General features: G+C 43.2%; 1 protein-coding gene across 2 annotated transcripts in view; it reads right to left on the reverse strand.

The window, feature by feature from the left end:
- The window catches only part of LOC117558615 (netrin receptor UNC5C-like), a 211,804-nt gene extending 193,530 nt beyond the window's left edge, over positions 1–18,274 (reverse strand). For both annotated transcript variants that reach the window (XM_034234896.1, XM_034234895.1), the window contains exon 1: positions 17,865–18,274. In XM_034234896.1, the coding sequence (XP_034090787.1) occupies positions 17,865–17,982 (118 nt within the window). In that variant the 5' untranslated portion in view covers positions 17,983–18,274. The remainder of the gene's footprint in view (positions 1–17,864) is intronic.
- Positions 18,275–23,559: the final 5,285 nt, after the last annotated feature.

A 23,559-nucleotide genomic window follows, 5' to 3' on the forward strand; every position in this document is an offset into this window, starting at 1 on the left:
CTTCCACATAATCAGAAAAAGAAATATGCACTCAAACTGCAAGTGTGCCATTAGCTGTGAGTCTCAGTTCATTTTCAAATTGAAAAAAACTTCTGTGAGTTGACCTGGGGCCAAAACGGCAGCCCTGCCCTTGTTTTCTGACAAGACCTCAGCACGGAGCAGAGATAAACAAAAACCCTGGAGGGGCCCAGAGGAAGAAGCAACACAAATAACCACGGCAACAATTCAAGGATTTGGACAAGCTAGAGAGAGCCATGGGCATTTTCTGGCTTTAGTCAGCTACTTTCTGCTTGTTTTCAAACTGTTTCTTGGGTGTGGATGACATTTCTCAGATCAGAGAAGAGGGAACAACACTTCAAATGTTTCTGCAAAGTTATCCGCCTTGTGCCTTTTGTTCAAAGTCTAAATCTTCCTTTGCCCCCAGGAAGGAAGGAAGGAAGGAAGGTAGGAAAGGAGAAAAGGGAAAATACTCTGACTAAAGTGGAGAAAGATGAGAAGGAGTGAAACGGACATGGACAAAAGACAGAGTAAAAGAGAAACAGGAGGCTCTCAGAAACGTATTTCTTGTTCTTTTGATGTGGTGAAATAACCCTGCTGTGACACTATGACAGACATCTCTCGCTTATTCATCTGCTCATAGAAACACACATGATGTCATTGGCACAAACTAATATATATATATATATATATATATATAGCTTACAGATGGCTACTTGCCACAGAGACATGGCTTGGGGCGCATTTCAAAAAGTAAGCAACAATGATGCAATTGTGTGTAGCTGGTACAGTTGCTACCAATGTATTTGAGGTCGATGTCCAGGCCTCATATGGCGCCTTAAAAACCAAGATTGGTTATGAAACAAAGATGCACCATAGGCTTCACTCAACTTTTACAGTTGATACATTCTTTGATCTTCAAGGTGGAGTTTTCCTACATTTCAAAAAAGCCTGGTGATGTCATCAAGGTTATTATGTTCGATCTTTTAAAAACACGTCTCTTCCAAGTCCCCCATCTTTGTACAAGGGGAATACTAAATCACTTAAGATCAGGAAACTCACTATAAGCTAAGGGACAACATCTAACTTATATTACCATATTGTGAAAAATAAAATGTGTTGAGTTTAATGTTACAAAATCAATATTAAATTGATTATATACAACTTATTCAAAGGCAACCTTGATACTCAAAAATGGAAATGCGAGTTTGAGCAAATTTGCTATACTATAATTAGTCATAAACTTTGAGTGAATGAATTAATCTCTAAAGCAGTACAGGTGGCTTCTCCCGCCCTTTCGCCACAGGACTTCCAACTGCCAAAATACAAGCCGCCATGGTCCAAGAGAGTGACAGAAAAGATCACCGCTGCCAAGAAAACAACAGCTACTGCATATGGAGACACCGTGTCTGTCCACACTTCTACTTTAACTGCCAAACTAACCATTCAGTGCCATTGTGTTTCTGTGTGTCTGTGTGCTTCTGTGTGTGTATATGTGTGTGTGCAGTTTTGTATAAGTGTGTGGGTTTTGGCTGCCCTGTCTGGAAACCCCCTTGTATGCTAGTGTTCAACAGGCAACAAGGCAGATAACTTGTTCCTTAGTATAGTGTGTGTGTGTGTGTGTGTGTGTGTGTGTGTGTGTGTGTGTGTGTGTGTGTGTGTGTGTGTGTGTGTGTGTGTGTGTGTGTGTGTGTGTGTGTGTGTGTGTGTGTGTGTGTGTGTGTGTGTGTGTGTGTGTGTGTTGTCCCAGTATTGGCGGGCAGATTGAGCCACATGTCATTGGACAGTGAGCCAGTTTGTGCTGAACCACTACACCAGCTGTGCCTCGGGAAAGAACGATGATGATGATAATTATGGTAACATTAGAGAATAGAAAGGAACACGCAAACGCAAGAATATCTGTCTGAGGTGAACGGTTGAGTCTAAACCCTCTTAAATGGGATAGCTTACCTCCTCAAATAGGAAACATGTGATCCATAGTGATCTTTTGATAAACTTCATTCAATTGTGGCCTCTGCTGGTTGGGTTAAATTAACATTCCTAACAGTGCTGGATCTTTTAGCCAGAGATATTTTGTATTATTTCTGTTAAAAGACAGCTAAAATGTGCCTTCGCTTCGAGCTGAGAATGGAAAAGCCACAGTGAGAGCTCACACCCACAAACAAGAAACAGTTCATCAAGCTCAAATATATTCAAATACAAAACAGAAAATGTTTTAGTCTGAAAAATAAAGATTTTAAGTAGTAGTAAATGTTTTATTTATAAAATCAACACCGCCAAGAAATGAAGTTAACTATTTTTTAATGAAAAATACGTTCACTTAACTATTTCTTGCAGAGAATACTTTTAATTTGCATCTAATCATCTACTGTGGGCGTTAATTTCCCTCCTTAGGGAAAGTGACCCGATAACACTATACCAGCACAAAGAGGCTTTAAATAGCACAGGTCATTAGCAACTTTTTTGACTAAGATGTACAACTTAGTTTAACAAGCACAAGAAAGGACGTTACTGCTATTGGAACAGACACCAGATACAATTAAATAAAATGCAGTCATTAGAGCTAAATGTTGCTGGGAAAACAATATGTCCGCACTCTCCTGATTAAAAGCAGTGCTGCTGCAGAGAGAATAAAACAGTGTTTCTCATTACTGACTAAGTTGTTTACAACATCAAAGTAGCACTGTAAATTATTTGGAAAAACATTTAGAAACACCAGTAAAGTGCACCCGTTGTTGCATCTCTTTACTCATGTCGCCGTGTTACTCCTTGTTAAAGAATACATCATTATAAACATACAGATAGCATTTGAAAAGAGGACATTGTCTGTTTCTTACATGTGTGGTGTCCAATTTAGCTCGTCTTTTGTTTCGCTTGTTCATGACTCAGCAGTGAAAAGAAGTGCAGACCTACTGACTTGTTTTGTGTAGTATGTTTCAGATATGCTTTGTTTTCATTGATTCTCTCCCACACAGACTGTGTGTGTGTGTGTGTGTGTGTGAGTGCTAACTTGTGATCTAAGCCCTCTGGCTCTCTGTGTTTTTTTGTCTTACAACATTTATTGATGTTTATTGAAAATAAACCTTTGGTCCAGCTTAAAAAACAAACTTTGCTTGAGGTATTTTATATTTCACCACCCAAAAGATTGTCGTAATGCTCAAGGCTCAAAGCAGATACAGTATAGTAGTCAAACAAATCCCTTATTTATATTATTGCACATCCTTAAAATAATCAACACTTGTTTTAATCAAAGATGCAACACATTGGACACGTTGTTCATTAAATGTTGAGGGAGCGCAGAGATGGGGGCGCCCTGCTGTGATAGCTGATGCAATCTAGATGTAATTTAACATGGAAGTTAGAGGCACATTCATGGTAGATATCAGAAGAGTTTTAATGATCGCCTTGCACAAAGTCAAACACCTATAATAAAATAATAAAATCTGACTTTCACTCTGAGGTTGTGAGACACGGTGGGAGAGTAGATCTTAAATCTCTCAATCATTCAAAACAACTTTAAAGCTTTAATCCATTGACCCCATTGTCACCCCATTTAATTTAAGCCTCTTTGGAACAGACTTTCCCAAAAAGTAATATCTGATTATTGCACCAGCAGCTGACCTAGTGCTTATTAAAGTAGGTGGCAACAGTTAACTGTTTAAAGCATCGACAAAAGGCTATTTTTTCATAACCAATTTACAGTATCAATAAAAAAATACATTTAACTCTGTACATGTATTTTTCTAACTCAATCAAAGTACAAACTGTTCTATTGCAATCTATATATTGCATGTTTTCATGAATAAGGATGATCTAGTAGTTCAGTTTTTCGCACATCGAAAAATATGTTCTTTCAAAATCTGTGTGCATTTCCCTTATGATATGACATGAAAGTGACCTGTATGTTTATTCATGTTGCATACACATATTGCATTCATATTGCATTCCTGTTTCACTTAATATTAAAGCTATTCCCCAATAGGACAACACACATAGCAAACTGTGAACACCAAACCAAGACAATCAAAAGCATGCAATAAAAGCACAAGGTATGAAGTTTGCACCAAGTAAAACATCATATGTTTTATGCAGTCGGATATGGGCAAAAATGATGAATACATTCACTTTATCTCTTGATACAAAAATAAGCTCTATACAACTGGAAGCTTTCACTCAGTATAGATAAAAGTGTCTTTAGACTTGTTAGCCCACTGACTGACAGACCAAGGCTAACTTTTATGTTTTAATTAGGGCCGGGACTTTAACGCGTTAATTAAGATTAATTAATTACACAAAAATTAACGCGTTAAAAAAATTAACGCATTTTAATCGCACTTATTTTTGCACCGCGGAACGTTTCTCACTGGATGAGTTTCAGGCGTACCGATTATACTGGAGCACCAACTAACGTTCATGACTTCAGACAACAACAAACCACAGTGAACAACAGTGGGAAATGTTGTTTTAAAAAACGGACGGATGGAAGCGTCGATAAGAGCACGGTTGTGTGCAAATTGTGCAAAAAGGAATTTGCATATCACCGCAGCACATCAAGCCTCAAGTATCACCTCAATGCAAAAACATATAGCAGCTAGCGTGGACGTTAGCCTCTTTTATCGCGTTCACACCAAAAAGAGCCGGTACTAAAATGAGTTCATGAGAACCTTTTTACCCCGACGAAAGTCCCTGCTAGAGAGCAGAGAGCTGCAAGAGAGCAGGGACTTTCGTACGGCTCTCTTGTGAGAAAAGAGCTATATTTCTGATTGGCTGGGCGGATTGCAAACCACGCCCCGTAAAAACTCCCAAAAAGTTTTGTGAAGCCGCCATTTTATTATCCTCGCATTAGCATTATTAGCATTAGCCCAGCGCAGAACGCAGAGAGACTAACTTATGGCAACACAAAATAAAACATGGGAGCGGTGGAGATGAGGAGGTGTCGGCGTTCTGGCGATTTACTCGGAAGGCTGCTGGGACTCCCAGCAGCTTCTACTGAAGCCAGTCCCCAACTCCGGGGACTTCCGGCCGGGGACTTTGGGCGGGAGTATACGCCGTGAAGTGGTTTGCGGCCTGCCAGTAAACCCAAAGCAGAAGAAGAAGAAGTGACGTCAGCGGCTTCATTTGCCTAATCCTCCCCCAGTTTCAAAGAGTTCTCATGAACTAAATTCTCATGAACCTTTGTGGGAAAAGTACTGCGGTGTGAATGCGCCTAATGGTATACTAAAATCCATGTGAAAAAAAATTGCTTCTCACTGTTCTTAGGTCAAATATGTATATGCGATTAAAAATGCGATTAATTTCGATTCATTAATTACAAAGCCTCTAATTAATTAGATTAATTTTTTTAATCGAGTCCCGGCCCTAGTTTTAATATCAAGCCACTAACTGTTTTTATTCAGGTAGAAACCCTGACTCATAAAGCAAAGTAAACCAAGACTTTACAGAGTTAACATTTGTGTTTCAACACTTAGCCTTGGGCAGTGTGAAAGGCAGCTGGATTGTCCCTTTGTAAAAGGCCTTTGAATGTCTTTAAACACACACAACAACAAAAACAGAAATCAGCGGTGCACACCTCCAGCTCACTGCACAGCTACCAGTGAGGTTTCAGTGGGGATCCTCTGTGATTTTCAGTGTTGAGATGGTTGTCTTGTATTGTTATTATGTGACCAATCAACACTAAACACGTCTAAACACAATCTACTTAATTAATCAAGCTCGAATCACTTAGCCTCTGACCTCTAGAGGCCCAAATAGGGTGATACAAACACCAAAGCCTCTTTATGAATGTAAATTCAAGTGGAGTGAAATCATTCTGCGGTTCTTTTTTCATAGTTTTTTTCCTTCCAATCTCTTACCTCTTTGCAATAAATTATTAACACCTCAGTTATCTTTCTCCCTCCTGCAATGGCTCATATCCAAGTCACTATATCTTTCTCCCTCCCACACGTTCACTTTGCCTCTTCTGATTCCTCCCTCTTTCACCCCCGTACAATCACTTTTTCCCCCAGTGAACAAAAGATTTTAAGGAAGCATAATCTTGACATTGGAGTCGTTATTCTCGATCCTCTGTCCCAATACAGTGCCTTCCTATCTGTGCTCCTCAGGGGGAGGGGGAGAGAAAAAAATATCGCTGTGTGCTTGGATAATTCTGGAAAATAACAATGTGATATTTCATCCAAACACTACACACAACAGACACACGAACATGCCTTCTCAGCAAAGTACTACCCATATTCATTAGCAGTGTTGTGCTAGTTACTGAAAACCAGTAACTAGTTACCATTACTAGTTACTTCATTTCAAAAGTAACTCAGTTACTGTACTAGTTACTTACACAAAAAGTAATGCGTTACTGTGAAAAGTAACGTTTTAGTTACTTGACAAAAGGGCTCCCATTAATGCCCTTATAGTCTTCATTTCAGTACTGTTATTGCATTGGAGAATAATACAATCTGTTGATCAACTTGACATGCATTATGCAATCTGGATTGCATCAATATTAGCTGGCTTTCCATTTTTGTATATTCTTTCTCCAGGTAGTTGGAAAAAGTTTTCCGTCCCATATGCCATGTGCCGCCCGGACATGCTATCATGCTAACTAGCTCCCTGAAAGCGGGTGACTCCACTGTAGCAATAGCCTGCATGTGTTCTACAACATACCGTGCAATGGCTTTATCGACTTTTCCCTGGCTAGCAGTCCCTTGGTTAAAATCCAGCCGCTGTTGCTTAGGTGGAGGTGGAGTGGCGTCGGCTGAGTCTCTGTGGTCTTAGCTACTAGCTTCGTCCCAGCATGTTGTTTTTGCAGATGTTTTAAGAGATTTGAATTACTGGTTTGGGCAGTAGATAGGATCTTTGACCCGTCAGGACACAACTTACATTTAACAGAAACTTTCTTTTCTTTGTGCTCGACAAAAGTGAAATAGTGAGAATATCTCCAGGTGGAGAAACTAGACTTGAGCTCCGCCACCGCCATGATAGTCTTGTTAGTAAACAACACAAACACGCCCACAGCGCGTCTCCGCATGTGACACAGGAAGTATCTAAGTACATTTACTCAAGTACTGTACTTAAGTACAGTTCTCATCTCTGTTCGCCTGGCTGTTGACTATATAAAAAAAACTAACGGAGTAACGCACCTTGTAGTAACGGTAACTGAGTTACTGAATTCAAAAAGTAATGCGTTAGAGTACTAGTTACAACCAAAAATAACGGCGTTACTCCCAACACTGTTCATTAGCCACTTAGAATGGGGTGCTCAAATGAATCAAAGCAAACTGCTTACACGTAATCTTGTCACCCGTGGAGTAAAATATGCCGGGTTCCTTATTACAGCCAGTGCAGAGCCGAAATGAGTGAATGGACTTGTACCACATCTAGGTCTGTAGGGCACAGTGTGTTAGTGCCTCTGTACCAATCATACGCATTAAACTGAAATTGAATGTTACAGCGTTTATGTCGGATTTGTGCCTTCGTGGCTGCCTGTGTGTGTGTGTGTGTGTGTGTGTGTGTGTGTGTGTGTGTGTGTGTGTGTGTGTGTGTGTGTGTGTGTGTGTGTGTGTGTCTTGTTTGTCTAAGCCTACACAGTTACAGTACAGTACATTACATCATGTCTACCGCAGGAGAACAGGCACCAAAAAACCCCTTTTTCACGGCATCCTACAGAATTACAATGTACTCGTTCAAAACAGGAATATCTCTTATGTGAAGCTGAGTGTGTGTGTGTGTGTGTGTGTGTGTGTGTGTGTGTGTGTGTGTGTGTGTGTGTGTGTGTGTGTGTGTGTGTGTGTGTGTGTGTGTGTGTGTGTGTGTGTGTGTGTGTGTGTGTGTGTGTGTGTGTGTGTGCCGCAGTCATAAGCCAAGGAGGTAAAAAGTTACAGTGGTGATTATAGTAATTATGGTTTCAGGTTTTTGCATATTCCTTTAGATGGACCACTAGATTCCAGACAGTTTTGGCACAAATAGAGAGAGAGAGAGTAGGAAAAAGAAAAGAGCTACTGTCGGGGGTGAGGGAGGGAGGGGTTGGATTCAGGGACCAAGGAAGAAAAGGAGGAAAAGTGGCCAAAATGGGGTGATGTGGAAAGGAGAGCAGGAGAGGAAAAAAGAGTTACAAAGGAAGAGAACAAATGTAATGGTGAAAGATATGAAGAAGAGAAAGACTAATCCTTCAGGCGGCTTTCCTACGCCTCTCAGCCCGCTTGCTTGCTCGCTTCCTCCTCCTCTCCCCAATCCGCTCTCAACCAGGAGTTGAATGGGCCTTTACAGCGCAGCTTTGTTTCCTATCAAAAAGGAGCGTAAATGTCAAATTCTCCACCATAAAAAACACCTTCCCCTTTAGGTTTCTTCTTCCACTTTATTTCTCTCTTCTTGTATTTCTGCTCTTAACCTTGTCGCTCCTTTTTTTTTCTTTCTCCTTTTCTCAATACAGGACAATACCCACAACAAGCTTTGAGTGGAAACAAAAAGGACCCGGGGTGTCAGCCTTGGACCCCCTGCTGCGGCACGTCGTCTTTTCTCAATGGCAGATTAATTACATATTCATGCTGACACAAATAAGACTCGCTTGCTCCGACACACACACAAACCCCCCTCAGCCAAAGCACCCAGCACCCATCTGCTGGTCGTGTGTCTACACTCCAGGAATTGTTCTCATAAATGGAGCGCGTGTTTTTAGAAATGCGTTCTCTTTGAAGGTGTGTGTTTAGGTAGCAACCCTTTTGCAATGCCGCAGCTTATAACGGCCCGTTCGCACAGCGGCGTGCGTTGAAGCTTCCAACGCTTCTGCCCATTCACTTTGAATGGGGTGACGTCACTTTTAGCCGAACTGCATTTTGGGAAGCGACGTGGAGCGTTGCTGGCGTTGCTCGCTTCAAAAGTTGAGCAATGTTCAACTTTTGACGCCTCGACGGAGGCGTCAGCCAATCGAATCATATGCCAGTACAATCAGTGTGATTGGTTGTTGGTCGAGTGTCAGACACGCCCGCCGGCAAGCGTCAACGCACGCCGTTGTGTGGACGGGCCGTAAAGGTTGAGCACTGCAGAAATCTGTGATAACACTTAATTTAAAGCATATCTTTAATAAGAACGCCATGAGCAAAGATCTTGAGACGCAGTAGATAGGTTGTTTGGCATGAATCCAAACAAAGTGTCAGAAACAGATATGGGATGAGACGAGGGGGATTAAGCTGAAGAGGCAGAAGTTCTCATTCATAACACTCCGTTCGATGTCTCACTATGGGATGCGCCTCATCGCGGAGCAAACAGAAGCATCAATCTCATTACGCCAATCCTGATTGGCTGGTGATCTTGACGTCAGCGTCAGGGAATTCACCCCCTATAAGTAGCTTGCACCACGACGCATGCGTCATTCAAACACCTCTTCTCGCTTCAGAGCACATCTCTATAGTAGCCGGACAAGCTTAACGGTCCACAGACTGAACCCAAATATAACCATTTCGGTCGACGGGCGCTCGCCGGCTACTCCTTCTGCTTCGCAAGAAGACGGTAATACTAACGCCAGTTAGTATTAAAATCGCTTTTCTTTTTCTCTCTCACGGAGGAGAAAAGGATTAGAAGTATATTGACACACCAGTCAATATTCTTTGAGAACAAAGGACCCACACCGTCCCTTTTTCTCCAGATTAAGGACGGGTTGGTAACACTTTTCTCTCAACGACGTACCTGTTACGAGCGGGTCCTCTGCACGCCACGAGGCGAACAAGATGGACGCCTCTCCCCCTCACACCAGAGGAGTCAGGGACTCGGAGGCTCGGTCATGCGGCTGCGGGTTGAAGATAGCAGGCACAGACTCACACCAGGTCTGCTCGTCCTGCCTCGGGCTGAAACACGCCCAGGAGGCTATCGACAACCCCGGCTCGTGCGGGCATTGTGCCCGTTTCACCCGAAAGAGCCTCCACCGACGGCTAGCACACCAAGCTAGCTTGTTGGAACAGGACTCCCTCATGTCCACTGATTCGCCGTTTGGCAATCAAGACACGGGGGCGTCCGCCGCAGAGACTGAATCCCTCACTGTGTCGGTCTGGGGCTCACTAACAGCGGCAGCTGCGGAACCGGGATCCCACGCCGTGTCAGGCCGGGACCCGGTGGCGGCAAGAGACGCGGGAACGGAGCCCCACGCCTCACCAGGCGGGAGCTCCCGGCGAGACCTCACCATGGTCTCGCCCGCAGAGGCTCGGCCTGCTCCGCATACTGCCGATGGAACTGCTGGTGGCAGCCCACCTCCTACCGAGGATGGGCCCGTCACCAAGCAGGAACCCCACGCTGCCAGCGAAGGTGGACCGTTTCCAGTCGACCATGACTGAACGGTCCTACAGAGCCGCAGCGTTGTCCGCCAGGGCTCTGAACGTTTCCTCACTGCTAACCGCATACCAAGCGGAGCTCTGTGAGGATATGTTGAGTAATCCTGGACCGGCCGTTCTGGATGAGTTGGCCGCGGGCAAAACAATGGGGATCATGGTGGTGCAGGAAAGAGCTAGATGGCTCAACCTCACCAACCTCCCAGACCGGGAAAAGGAGGATGTGCTTGACATGCCCATCGTTCCCACGGGGGATTTTCGGCTCCGCTCTTGCCCTCCATGCAGAGGAGATGCGAGTCGAAAAAGAAGGAGGACGAGGCCCTCCACCTCTGCCTCCCTCGAAGGGCCCAGCCGCTGCCTTCGCAGCGGCAGCCCTTCGTCCAAGCTGCCCCGAACCCTGCTCGGTTCAAAATAGCGAAAACGCAGAGGTCGCAGTCCGCCCCGAGTCCCCAGCCCAGGCAGGGGACGAGGGCGAGCTGGCCTAGAAAATCTCCGGTTCCGGCTGCAGCCCAGGCGCAGCCAACCCAGAATTTCGGCCAGCAGTCGAAGAAGAAGAAGCGAGCGGCGTGACAGCCCCTCCTTCTCCCCTCTGTGACAGAGCTGGAAGTCTACGGTTCCCCAGCTCTAAATGTGTTCCCGCCGCCTCGAGAGATGCCTCAACACCATCCTCAAGTCCGCATAAACACATGTCACACACTTATTGATTTGTCTGTCATAAAACATTTTCCGCTTACGCATCCAGGCTTCGAGCCAAGGGCGCAGCTCGAAAAAATGAAAAGAAAAACAATAAAAACAATAAACAGTCCGTCAACTGTTCCCCTTCTGAGAGCAGCTACGGCCTCTCTCAAAGGGCGGACAATTGACGGGTCTGTGAAGGCACCACCGTCACGCGCATGCGCAGTGCCGGCTGGGGCTGTAAGGCACCACCCGTCACGCACATGCGCAGTGCCGGCTGGAGCTGTAAAGGCACCACCGTCACGCGCATGCGCAGTGCCAGCTGGGGTTGTGAAGGCACCACCGTCACGCGCATGCGCAGTGCCGGCTGGAGCCGTAAGGCTACCACCGCCACACGCATGCGCTGTGTCGGTGGGGATTGTCGAAATGGGGCACCACAGTGCTCAGACACTGGAGGGACACTTTTTTTGTGGAAGCAATTGCTTTGGGGCTCATACGAGTCAGAGTTCGCAGGCACCCTCGGGTCCGCGAGCTCTTTCGACTCAGGGTCTGGCTGCATCCTGGGCTCTGTCCAGGATGTCTCCCATCCAAGACATTGGTGCAGCGGCGAGCTGGTCCTCGCCGCTCACTTTTGTCCGCCTCTTAACAGGCTGGACGTTCTGCTCTCAGTGTGACTCAAACAGTGCTGGGCACCTGGTTGAGTCAGAGCTCTACCTGTTAAGTTCTGGTTGGTTTGGTGATTTTCGAGATAAGCTCATCTGACAATACGGGAGCTACAATTTCCCATAGTGAGACATCGAACGGAGTGTTATGAATGAGAACTATAGTTCTCAGAGTAACATGAAGTGAGATGTCTCACCAGACGGCCCTCCTTACTATGGTGAAGCGAGAAGAGGTGCTTATTTTGAATGACGCATGCGTCGTGGCGCAAGCTACTTATAGGGGGTGATTTCCCTGACGCTGACGTCAAGATCACCAGCCAATCAGGATTGGCGTAATGAGATTGATGCTTCTGTTTGCTCCGCGATGAGGCGCATCCCATAGTGAGACATCTCACTTCATGATCACTCTGAGAACTGGGGTTACGTAAGTAACCTATAGTTTCTTCCTTCACGTACAGAAGGAAAAAAAGGGTGTCTGGTAATCGCTTGTCTTCAATACGTGCAGTATGCTGCACATTGTGTTTGGAGGCAAGTAAACCAGCCTGGGCTATTTACTGGAGGTTTTACGGTATCAAATAAAAAGAAAATATAGGCCATGAAAAGCCTAAGCTGGCTGTGAATAGAGGCAAGCCTTAGAAACATGATACAAGGTGAGATTTCAATGCAGAGAAGCTAGCATGACGGCAGGCTCCGTTGCTCTACCTATCTCCTTCATTCTTCCGTTCTATTTTTCTATCTATCTATCTGTGCTTGGCCTGTATAAGTCTGTGCATGGGCGACTGTGTGCGGGGAAAGCCTCTCTCTCTCTCCCCGGCTGACTGATGAGTTTCCACCCTATTTCCGTGAACGCACACACATACACACAAACACATTACGTCCCGCTGGGTTTGGGCCTCTGTTCAGATGTACAACAATATGTCCACTGTTTGGGCCACACTCTAATTAAACAGTGTAAATCTAACTAGAGAAAGGGACAGAGTGGCGAGAGACAGTAGCAGAAAAAGAGAATAAAAGAGGGGAGCTAAAAGTGGTAGCAGATGGGAAGGAGAGAAAGCAGGACAGAGAGTGATCGAAATTGGGACAAATGACAGCAAAGAGGAACTGAGACGATGGACAACAGTACCAAAATGTGTGGCCTTGCATTCAGTGGCTTCAGTTTACTGAGCGCAATTGGAAAGAAAGACAACTAGTTTATTCTTGCGGGCTGAAAAAAATGACATCAAGCAAACTCATCTATGATTTAGCTTTAGATTAACCAAAAGGCAAATAATGAATGTGTGAGGTGTTTTATGATAATGATCATGCTTTCCAAAAAGATGATCCAGTAGCTTAGTTTATACAATATTCCTCTGTGTCTGAAAGTGCTTTTAATCAGACTGGTTTCATATTATAAAATAAAAGTTCACATCTTAAATCTAAGATTTAAAAGTTTTTTTTTCTTTTTACAGCACTGGACCGCATGGGACCAGTGGGAACTATATTGTAGGCCTTGATTGGGAACACACACACACACTTACTAACACACACACACACACACTTACTAACTAGAACAAAAAGGCTGGAAATGAGAGCCCCAGATGAGGCCTTAGGTTTCACAGGCCATGAAAAATGTATAATTCCTGATCTTTACATGAAACTCTAGAAGGAATAAGGCCTTACAGCAGCAGACGCTGGGAATCAGCTTCAGAACATTTAGCTTCTCCTTTCTCCCTTTCCTTTTTTCTTTAGTTCAGCCCATCTCTAGTAAACACACACACACACACACACACACACACACACACACATGCATTCTCATGTTCCATCCTGGGTTTTCCCTTGCGGAGTGTGAGAGACAGTAAATGGTGCAAGCAGAGTGACACGCTTTGTCGACACAGACTCTTGAAAACCACACTTGCGCCTTCTAAACCGGATTTCATCTCTGCTTTCCTCAAAGAAAGCAGAGATGAGGTGCTACACAAACAACCCACATTCAGGCTCTTGATTCTTGAAATAGGCCAAGCTGCAATTGCTATGTGTTCTAAGTTAAACATAAGATGTAGACAACTTTCGGGGGACACACACAATCCAGCACTTTGACAGTACTACACAAAATACTGAGTGAATGGATGCATATTCAAGGCCACATACAAGGAGGAAAAAAAGGTCAGTAAAATCCATTCAGCAGCTAACATGGACACAGACTGAAAGGATAGATATAGAGTAAGGGAGGGTGGAGAAAGGTTTACCACTGGTCACACTTAAAATAAGAGTCTATGAAATGTACGGATGAGTAAGTAAGGATACAGAATAATATAAAGAAGGCAGAGATGTGAGGGAAATCTGCCATCACTGCTACTAGCAGCAGGAAGGTCTTCTATAGAAAACAACCCCAGACACCGTCAAAGACTTCCTTTCACACACTCTCATGAACGCCCGTCCGAGCCCACACACACTCACTATAACGCTCACATACACACGCAGAGAATGAAGACATAATGCACCATTGTTTGACCGGAGAAATATCTTGCTGTGTGTGTGTTCTGTGTGCGAGTATGTGTGTGTGTGGCAGTCAGTCAGCTTGTCAAGTCCTAGTGGAGTGATCAAAGCTGGTACAAACCACCCAGAGAGATCTCTCCCTTCCTCACCCATTCATCCTTCCCTTCTCACTCTTTCTATCTCTCCCTCTCTTGCTCTGATACAAAAACAGCATTGGGCTGGCTTGAGCAGCGCAGCCAATGAAATTGGTGTATTTAGTTCCAATAATTCCCAGCTGTCCCCCTACAAGCACTGAACCCTGGATGGCTGCAATGCAGCATGGGACAGGATCAGAGCATAATGGGAGACAGCATGGGAGCTCTGGCAATATCATAATGCCAAGAGTTTGCGCACACAAACACACAAACAACTACATACCATGTGAGCTCTGCTGGAGCAGCGCTATGATGCCAAGATGACACACACATGAACAAAGTCACACAATCTCCCACGTATAGACGTTCTAACACACATGTGTGCACACAAAAACCCACACACACAAAAACACCACAGGAGTTCCCTGAGAGTATTCCTATACTGCCAAGTTCATAAACACACACTCACACACCCCTCATGTGAGCGCATTCAGTACATCTATACACCTCTGCACCTACATATTCACACATACACCTACACCCATCTGCGCAGGACACAGAAAGTCACCCACATTTTTTAATTAACTATTAAGTTGAAGACTATTTAAACAAAGTAAAAAAAGTTTCATAGTATAAATGGTTGTGGTTTTTCAAAAGAGATCGCGAGTTGAACCTCAACATGCCAGAGAAATATGAGCATCTGTAACCAGAACCTAACAGCTAAACTGTAGATTCTGAAATGACTGCGGCTGCAGGCTCTGTATAATGCAGAAACACACTAAATGTTTTAGACTAAGACTGTATACAGTAGCAGCTGAATTCTAAAATCTAGCTACACCACAGCTTAGTCATCATAATAAACAAGGGGACTTTTCAGACTTTGCCGACTGATCTTGTCACCCATTCACTCCAGATCAAATATGAGAGGGCTTAGCTAATGGCTTTTTAATAGGCCGAGAGACTTCAGGGTGGGACTTAGTTACAACGCGTACACATGCACTCTCACTGGCATGAGAGGATCTCAACGAACACTCTACTCTCATTGTAAGGCCACATGACAAGTGTGCAAAAAAGTGTGTGTGTGAGTGCAAAAGGATATTTTTCCGTAATTTAATTTGGCGATGCAAAGCTAGAAGAATGATGCCTATATCACAAATAGGGTTGGGATCAAAACTCATTTAGAAAAAATATGAATAATGAAAAGTTTAAGAGGGATCAGGATGTCAAGTAGAATGACATGGATTGAATCATTTATCATGTGTGGGCTACAGTAAGTGTACATCTGAAAAATGCAGTATTTGACGTTTGTCATCATTCATCATTTGAATCCACAGCAGTTACAGCATCATTTCCACAAACACCATTTTCTAGAACAGTATTAGTCATAACCTCAAAAACAAATTAAACTAGTAAACCATACCAAACCACATATTCCACAGTGAAGTTAAATCAAGGCAACAACTGACCACAAGACACTCAATGATGCATGACCAGAAATGTTGAAGAACAGAATAATTATTTGGTTAATACACTTATTTGTATATTCAATTAAAGACTAAATGCCCACAGAAACCGTTTGAATATATCCACCTGATGTACTGAGGATTAAACCCATCACTGATGCAGAGAGAGGATCAGTTATGTACACAAAGTAACCAGCTCCCCCACAGTTAATGTCAATGTGTGTTTTGTCCCATTCAATTGAACAACCAATAGAGTGACTCTTTACACACAAATAACTGACTTCAGAGACACGAGTCAAGTCGTAAAGAACAGATAATTAACAGACAGGAACATAAGAGGCAAAAAGCGAGAGGAGATATATAAACTTTTTAAAAAGTGGAAGCAGAATAAGGGACAATGTGCAAAGTTTGAGGTTTCATCTGCCTGAAAAGCCTCAACAGTTTGAGTTTCCAATTATCTGATTTTTCTACCAGTGTCGAATTGAGTCGCAAGCTGCGGTAGCAAGGTGCAATTTATCAGATGTGGGTGAAAGCCTACTCAAATTGTGTCCCTAAATTGCAACGTATTGATTTAACAGTAAAGCAATAGAGAACGGTCATAATGAATATTGGTGGGAGTTGGTGAATGTTGTTCCCCTGGGCAACGAGAGAAAGGTGGCAGCAACATCATGTCCAATTACAGCCGAAATTCAGGAGGAAAAAAAACTTAAAGGCTAACACAATGTCGATACCAATGTACTGACTGCACTCTGTGTGGACTAGGCAACCTCAATCTCGACAAGGCTTTCAGGTGGAGAGTTAGCTATGTAATTTGAGGGAAAAGATTAAAACAACACCAAGTCTTAGTAGGGTATCACAATTATATTTAAATATCTTAATAGGGGATGAAACCTACTAAGCTCCTTTTATAAGGATTTGACACAAGAAAAATGTGTTGTGTTGAAAATGTGTTGAATTAAGAAACTTGGTAATATTTTTTTGTTTGCTAAAACATTAACAAGGTAACCACAAGGTCTGCCTGAGAAGGTCACCTAGAGTGTGATAGAGGAGTTTTCTGTCAGCATTTCCGAAAAGCAGTCTTTTAAATTGTGAATCTCACAGATCTCTTAAATGATTAAACACTTTACAAAGTTAGGATTATTTGTCTGGCTCAGTCCGCCCGTGACCTGCCTTCTCCTCCACTCACACCAGCAGCGTGTGGCTGCACGCCTATCTGCAGAAATATCACTTTAATAACCCTGCTATGATCACCGGGGGACTATGGTGCCAACACAGTAGTCTGCTAATAAACACCTTATCCTTTTCATCAGCCTCGACTTGTATGTACTGATTTATGGGGCGCTTTCTTTAAGCCAATTGTGACGAGCTGATTATATGTACGCATTTCATCTTCAACTAGGCTACATTATGTTTGCAGACAACGGGTTGTCTTCTGAGATATAATTGCCCTCATGCTCCAGGCTGCTGTGAGTGTTTGTGACTTTTGATCAATTTTCCGATCGTAGCAGTGTTGCGTCGCCGCTACATCGCGAGGCGCTCTGCAATGAGACATTAGTCGGCTAATCATGGGCTCCGCGTCCTGCCCTTCACAGCTTCCACCTTAATCTAACTGCAACCCCGGAGTTCATTTACCCATTTATAGTGCTGGAGAACAATCACTGCAATGTTCATTACTGACAGGGACTTCAGGAGTGTTGGCAGTCATATTCGTATTTATCTGTTTCTCAAGAGCAAATCAAGACCACAATTTCACACTCAGCCGTTACGAATTATGTTTCAATCGTGATAAATTACTTAGCCTATTAGTCGTTTCTCACAGGAAAACGTGGGATGCGAGTTGTGTATTTCAGTTGGCACCGCACACTACAAGCAGGCAAGGAAATGCGCAGATGGACCTGTTTTACACCTTAAGACGCTGGGTAAAGCATCCCCTCATCGGCCCAATTTAAATGGAAATACGCCACAAAAAGAAATAAAAGTAGCCTAAATGTCTGGCAGGAGCTACTTCTGCCCCCCCTCCGCCTACTTACAGGCATGCTGCCACTGCCATACAGCCGCATCTCGGCAATAAAGGAACGCTTTCATCGCTCTGAAACAAATTAAGAGTATTTTTCTTTATTTAAAAGAAGAAGCGCTGTGCAGCCTTACCTTGGGCGACTCCTCGGTGTGCAAGCAGCAGGAGGAGCAGGATCCCCGGCGTGGCGCACATCCTCACCAAGCCGAAACCCCCGTGTCCTATTCCACTTCTCTGTCCACTTTTCCCCATTACAAGCAACGCGTAAAACACATAAACACACACAACTCCTCGGTCCACGGCGGGGGCGATGAGAACCCCCCCTCCACCTCAGGGTCTGCTGATTAATCAAACGAGTCCAAAACCAAAAGATGGGTGAGTGTATAGCCTCTAGTCCCGGTGTCGGAGTCCGTGTGAAAAGGCGCAGGTTAAGCTGTGAGAAGAGCTCGGCGGTGGAAACAGCCACGGGGTCCCTTCACTCAGCGGCACTGCTGCCTCGCCACTAAGCTCTGCTTCTCTCTCCGTGCGCTCTCTCCTTCTCCACTCTCTCCGTTTACGCAGAGACAAAAATGCCACCGCCCTCTGGCTACCACACTATGTGTTTCTTTCTCTCTCCTTCACTCATGCTTCACACTTTAATAACATTGATAAATGCAAATACAGCCACAGTCATTATGTATACTCTGAATAACAAGTCTGAATAGTAATATTTGTCTTGTTTGATTAGTCGATGCTCTCCTACTTATATTCAGTGATTGGAATAACATCATATTTTATTTTAGACTTTTCCAAATATATTTCAAATGTTGAGTTTCTCAGTTTATTGTTTGTATCTCCCTTTTCTATGACTTAGTTATGCTTGTGAATTACATGTCTGTCTAGTCTCAAAAAAACGTTTTGTATCCGTCTAATGTTTGCGCGTGTACGCGCGTGTTCGCCCGTGCGCGCCTCTGATAACTGCCGGTGTGGAACATACAGGGGCCACGAGCGCTCACCGACTGATGTCTGCCCCCTGACGGCCACGTGCGTAGACATGCAAATGATGTAGGCCTACCGTCAACAGTTAATTTCTACCACGCAGTGTATCTGCTCTAATAAGTAAACTTCTGTAAAAATGCACACGACTGTAAAGGATTCTATAAACAATATGAAACCACTTTTGATTCATGATTGTAATGTGTAAGACTGCGTCCAGAATCTTTATATCAAATGGACCGTCAAATGGAGGTCACTCACCCAGCTAATGTACATTTATTTCCCACCTCAACTTTTTTTCTTTTCAAATGTATCAGAGGTGAATGGCTGAAATGTTCAAATATAAAATGTTTTTCCATTGTACAAGCAGATGTCATTATTTGCTACCATAACCAAGTAATTAAGCTATATAGCCACCTTCTTTAACCCTGGTGACCGCAGGTTTGTTTTACAGTTGCCATATTTCCACACACTCATGATAGCACAAGTGGCTTTACAAGTACAATTGTCATGTTCCCAAATAGAGGAATTAAATCTGATATACCATTTCTCTTACAAGATAAGTATTTACCACATTTGTTTTACAACAGTGTCACCTTGAAATGTTTGACTACTTAAAAAAAGTTAAGTGACTGATAAAAACAAAAAATTCCCTACATATTTGTGTGGGCCCTCGCCAGACCAGCGCACGGACGCACACACACACGCACACGCACACACACACAAACTCTCCACACTGTTGCTGCACAGTCATTTGAGCAGCACAGCCTGGATCGTGCATTGTAAATGGCAATAGTAAAATATGTGCTTGGTGCCATTTGTCACCACAGCAGCCCAACAGCTCAGTGACTGCCACTGGAAGTAGCTGCTGCCCACAGGGACCTGTAAAAGCCTTTTTATTTTGCCACTTTATTGAGAATGGGAAAGCAATACGTTACACAAGAAACATATGGCACGCTTGGTTATGGATCAGCACTTACACCAGCGACAGTCACTGGCAGTGTGGGTTTTAATGTGGTAGTCCAACACATATAGACACACATACATTCTCTATGTACTGCCAATGACTGAAATGCAATATGTAAGTAGTGTAGCAGGCAGATTATTATAAGTTTGTTCACGAGTTCGACAAACCACTTTTCATTATACTTAAGGCCCCAAACAAGTCCAAAACAAATGCACTGATTTTATGTTAAATGTTAAGCTGGGTCCTCCTCACGTTTCACAGTCAAGATATCCATTTAAAAGAAATTGTGCAAGTGAAAGGGGCATGCCGAATAACACTTGAACTGAAACAGTACCCAATTGCAGTGTGTGTGTGTGTGTGTGTGTGTGTGTGTGTGTGTGTGTGTGTGTGTGTGTGTGTGTGTGTGTGTGTGTGTGTGTGTGTGTGTGTGTGTGCATCTGCCACACAGCACACCAGCTCTGCTTTTAACTAAACTCTCAGAGGGCTATGTCATATTATTTTCACATTCCTTTTTCTTTGAAAGTGAGGATCATCCAAGACCATCACTTTATTCATGTTCATCATCATTATAGAGATGATATACAGTATACATGATAGGATATATTTTCATGCTGGTTTCCTGTGCCTCTATTCCATAGCATCAAAGATGCAGTGATAATGAGAAGGAGAAACAGAGGAAGGGATTAGAAGGAATCCCCACCTTGATAAAGCTGAAAAGGGAAAAGTGAATTATATGAAACATATTTAGCTTTACTGCTTTTATGTAATTAGTCTACTGTTGCTAGTGTATGTTATTGATGCACAAGCTTATTATTAATGTCAATAGAAAGGTATAATATGATGGGCCGTGTAGGCCAAAATTCAAACTAACCTTGGGCACACACTAATGAAAGCATCTGGCCTTGCACACACACTACTGAAATACTCACTACTACTGAACACCTCACACACACACAACTGAAAAGTAAACCTCACACACATACTACTAAAAACGAACCTCATACACACGCAACTGAAAATTAACCTCACACACACGATTGAAATCCTCTCACATTCACTACTGAACACCTCACCCATTTCTACTTTTGGGGAAATTAAGGGGAACGTCATTTAGACTAAATAGACTACCTAGAACACATTTCTGACAAGTAACCCCCCCTAGTGTCAAATATCTGCGCTTCAATGGTAAAGTAACTCTTATTTATAACTTAATTAACGAGGATGATTTTTTTGGTTTACATTTGTTTGAACATACTTTGAATTGAAGAATAAAGAATATGTTAACTAAATATAATTGAATCAGCTAAATTAACTGACCAGATCATAATCTTATTTCTAATTGTGCATATATGTCACTCCGGGTTTACTGTGAATGTTTAGGGCTAAAGTCCTGATGTGACACCAGTGTCACAGCAATATTTATGGCATTTGTTTCATATCCATTTAATCAAGAAATGTTTCCACAACAGGTTAAATGTAATCAGAATCAGAATACCTTTATTCGTCCCACAGAGGGGACATTTAAATTTGTTACAGCCGAAAAGAGCTGAAGACAGCTTAATGTTTAACAAATGGCATGTAAGCATTTTTATTCTTAAATGGCTTGAATGTTAACTTTAGCAACAAAAAACCTTTCCAAATGGAGCTAGTTCTGTCACATGTGTTAGCCTGGCACATGGACATCTTGGACATGTTGTTATGGGAACACAAAAGCAAATGACAAGGACCATGACCCACCAGACTGTTCAGGGTGTGTCACTTAGGGACTTCATGAGATAAAAAAAGGCTGAAGCTGTATAAGGAACTTTCCAGAACATTTACATTTCATGTGACACCTGTGTCTTAGCAATTCTGTCTGCCTTCCGTGTTGCACCATTAGGACCCACTGATATAAAATGCTTAACTGCCTAAATTGCAACTATGCACTTTTTGGTGGGCTAAGCCCCAACTTGACATATTTTTGGCTTCATTTATAGTGCCTGAATGTAAGTTTAAATATTATGCAATGCAAAGTTTTTCTTGGCCTACATTACCGTTATAGAAGGAAAGATAACAGCGATAGTTATGTTTCAGAATAACCTTTATTGGAAATTGTTAGAACAATCTCACTCGTCACAGGCTTGAGCTTCAACCTCAGGATCCATGTATCTGTGATCCTCTCCAGAATGGAAGTAGTCGTCACATACAGAGCATCAACTAGTTCCTGAGCAGTGTCCTTCACGCTGATATCCAAGAGAGGGAGTTACACAGTCACAAGATGGAGGAATAGAAAGCAGTATTCAATGTTTACTTCAGATTAGCTCCACGTCAGAAATGATCATGCTTGTCATATGTCTATCTCCATAGAGGCTGAATCATCATGTTAATCACATAGCTATCATATGCCTCAAACAGTCCTGATGCTCTTTTGGTAAAGTAACTCAAAAGTAGGCTAATATAAAAGTAGTGTAACTCATTACATTTCAGAGACAGTAATATTGTAATGTAATGCAATTTGGAAGTAACTTGCCCAACACTGCAGATAATCCAGTCATCTCGTTGCTGCTTTCGGGCTTTCGGGCATATTTTTGGAATTATTGTTTGCATTACTTTCTGCTGACACTAGGTGGGTCCTGTGCCCACCTGCCCCAATGACGAGTCGCCACTGGTAATAATATAAATAAAAACAACACGGTTTGGGTTTGTTTGTTTAATATGATGAACGTTAACCAGGAAGCTTCAATAATTAACTCCAGCTCAACAAACCATATTGCAATATCTACGTTAACGTTATTTCTGGAACCAACCACGCATCTCTGCTTGTCTAGCAGACATCTCTCGATGGATGTCTTCTCACCACCTCAAGCTGAACCTTGACAAGACTAAGCTGCTTTTTCATCCGGGAAAAGAGTGTCCCACTCTTGACCTAACAATCAACATTGGCCCCTCTGTTGTTTCCCCGACTCAGACTGCAAGGAATCTGGGTGTGACCCTATATAACAAACTGTCCTTCACTGCAAACATCGCTGCTACAACCCGCTGCTGCAGATACACTCTTTACAACATCAGGAGGATACGTCCCCTCCTGACCCAGAAAGCGACGCAACTTCTGGTCCAGGCTCTCGTCATCTCACGCCTTGACTACTGCAACTCCCTCCTGGCTGGTCTACCTGCATGTGCCATCCGACCTCTGCAGCTCATCCAGAATGCAACGGCTCGTCTGATCTTCAACCTTCCTAAATTCTCCCACACCGCTCCTCTGCTCGCTTCACTGGTAACTGCTAGAATCCACTTCAAGACACTGGTACTAGCGTACCATGCTGTGAATGGATCTGGCCCTTCCTACATACAGGCAGTGTTGTGCTAGTTACTGAAAACCAGTAACTAGTTACCATTACTAGTTACTTCATTTCAAAAGTAACTCAGTTACTTTACTGATTACTTACACCAAAAAGTAATGCGTTACTGTGAAAACTTTTTTACAGTAACTTTTTCGTTACTTAAAAAAAGGGCTCCCATTAATGCCCTTATAGCCTTCATTTCAGTACTGTTATTGCATTGGAGAATAATACAATCTGTTGATCAACTTGACATGCATTATGCAATCTGGATTGCATCAATATTAGCTGGCTTTCCATTTTTGTATATTCTTTCTCCAGGTAGTTGGAAAAAGTTTTCCGTCCCATATGCCGTCCGGACATGCTATCATGCTAACTAGCTCCCTGAAAGCGGGTGACTCCACTGTAGCAATAGCCTGCATGTGTTCTACAACATACCGTGCAATGGCTTTTATCGACTTTTCCCTGGATAACAGTCCTTTGGTTAAAATCCAGCCGCTGTTGCTTATGTGGAGGTGGAGTGGCGTCGGCTGAGTCTGGGTCGGTAGTTACTAGCTTCGTCCCAGCATG

Source organism: Gymnodraco acuticeps, unplaced genomic scaffold (genome assembly GCF_902827175.1).
Source record: "Gymnodraco acuticeps unplaced genomic scaffold, fGymAcu1.1, whole genome shotgun sequence".
Classification (NCBI taxonomy): domain Eukaryota; kingdom Metazoa; phylum Chordata; class Actinopteri; order Perciformes; family Bathydraconidae; genus Gymnodraco; species Gymnodraco acuticeps.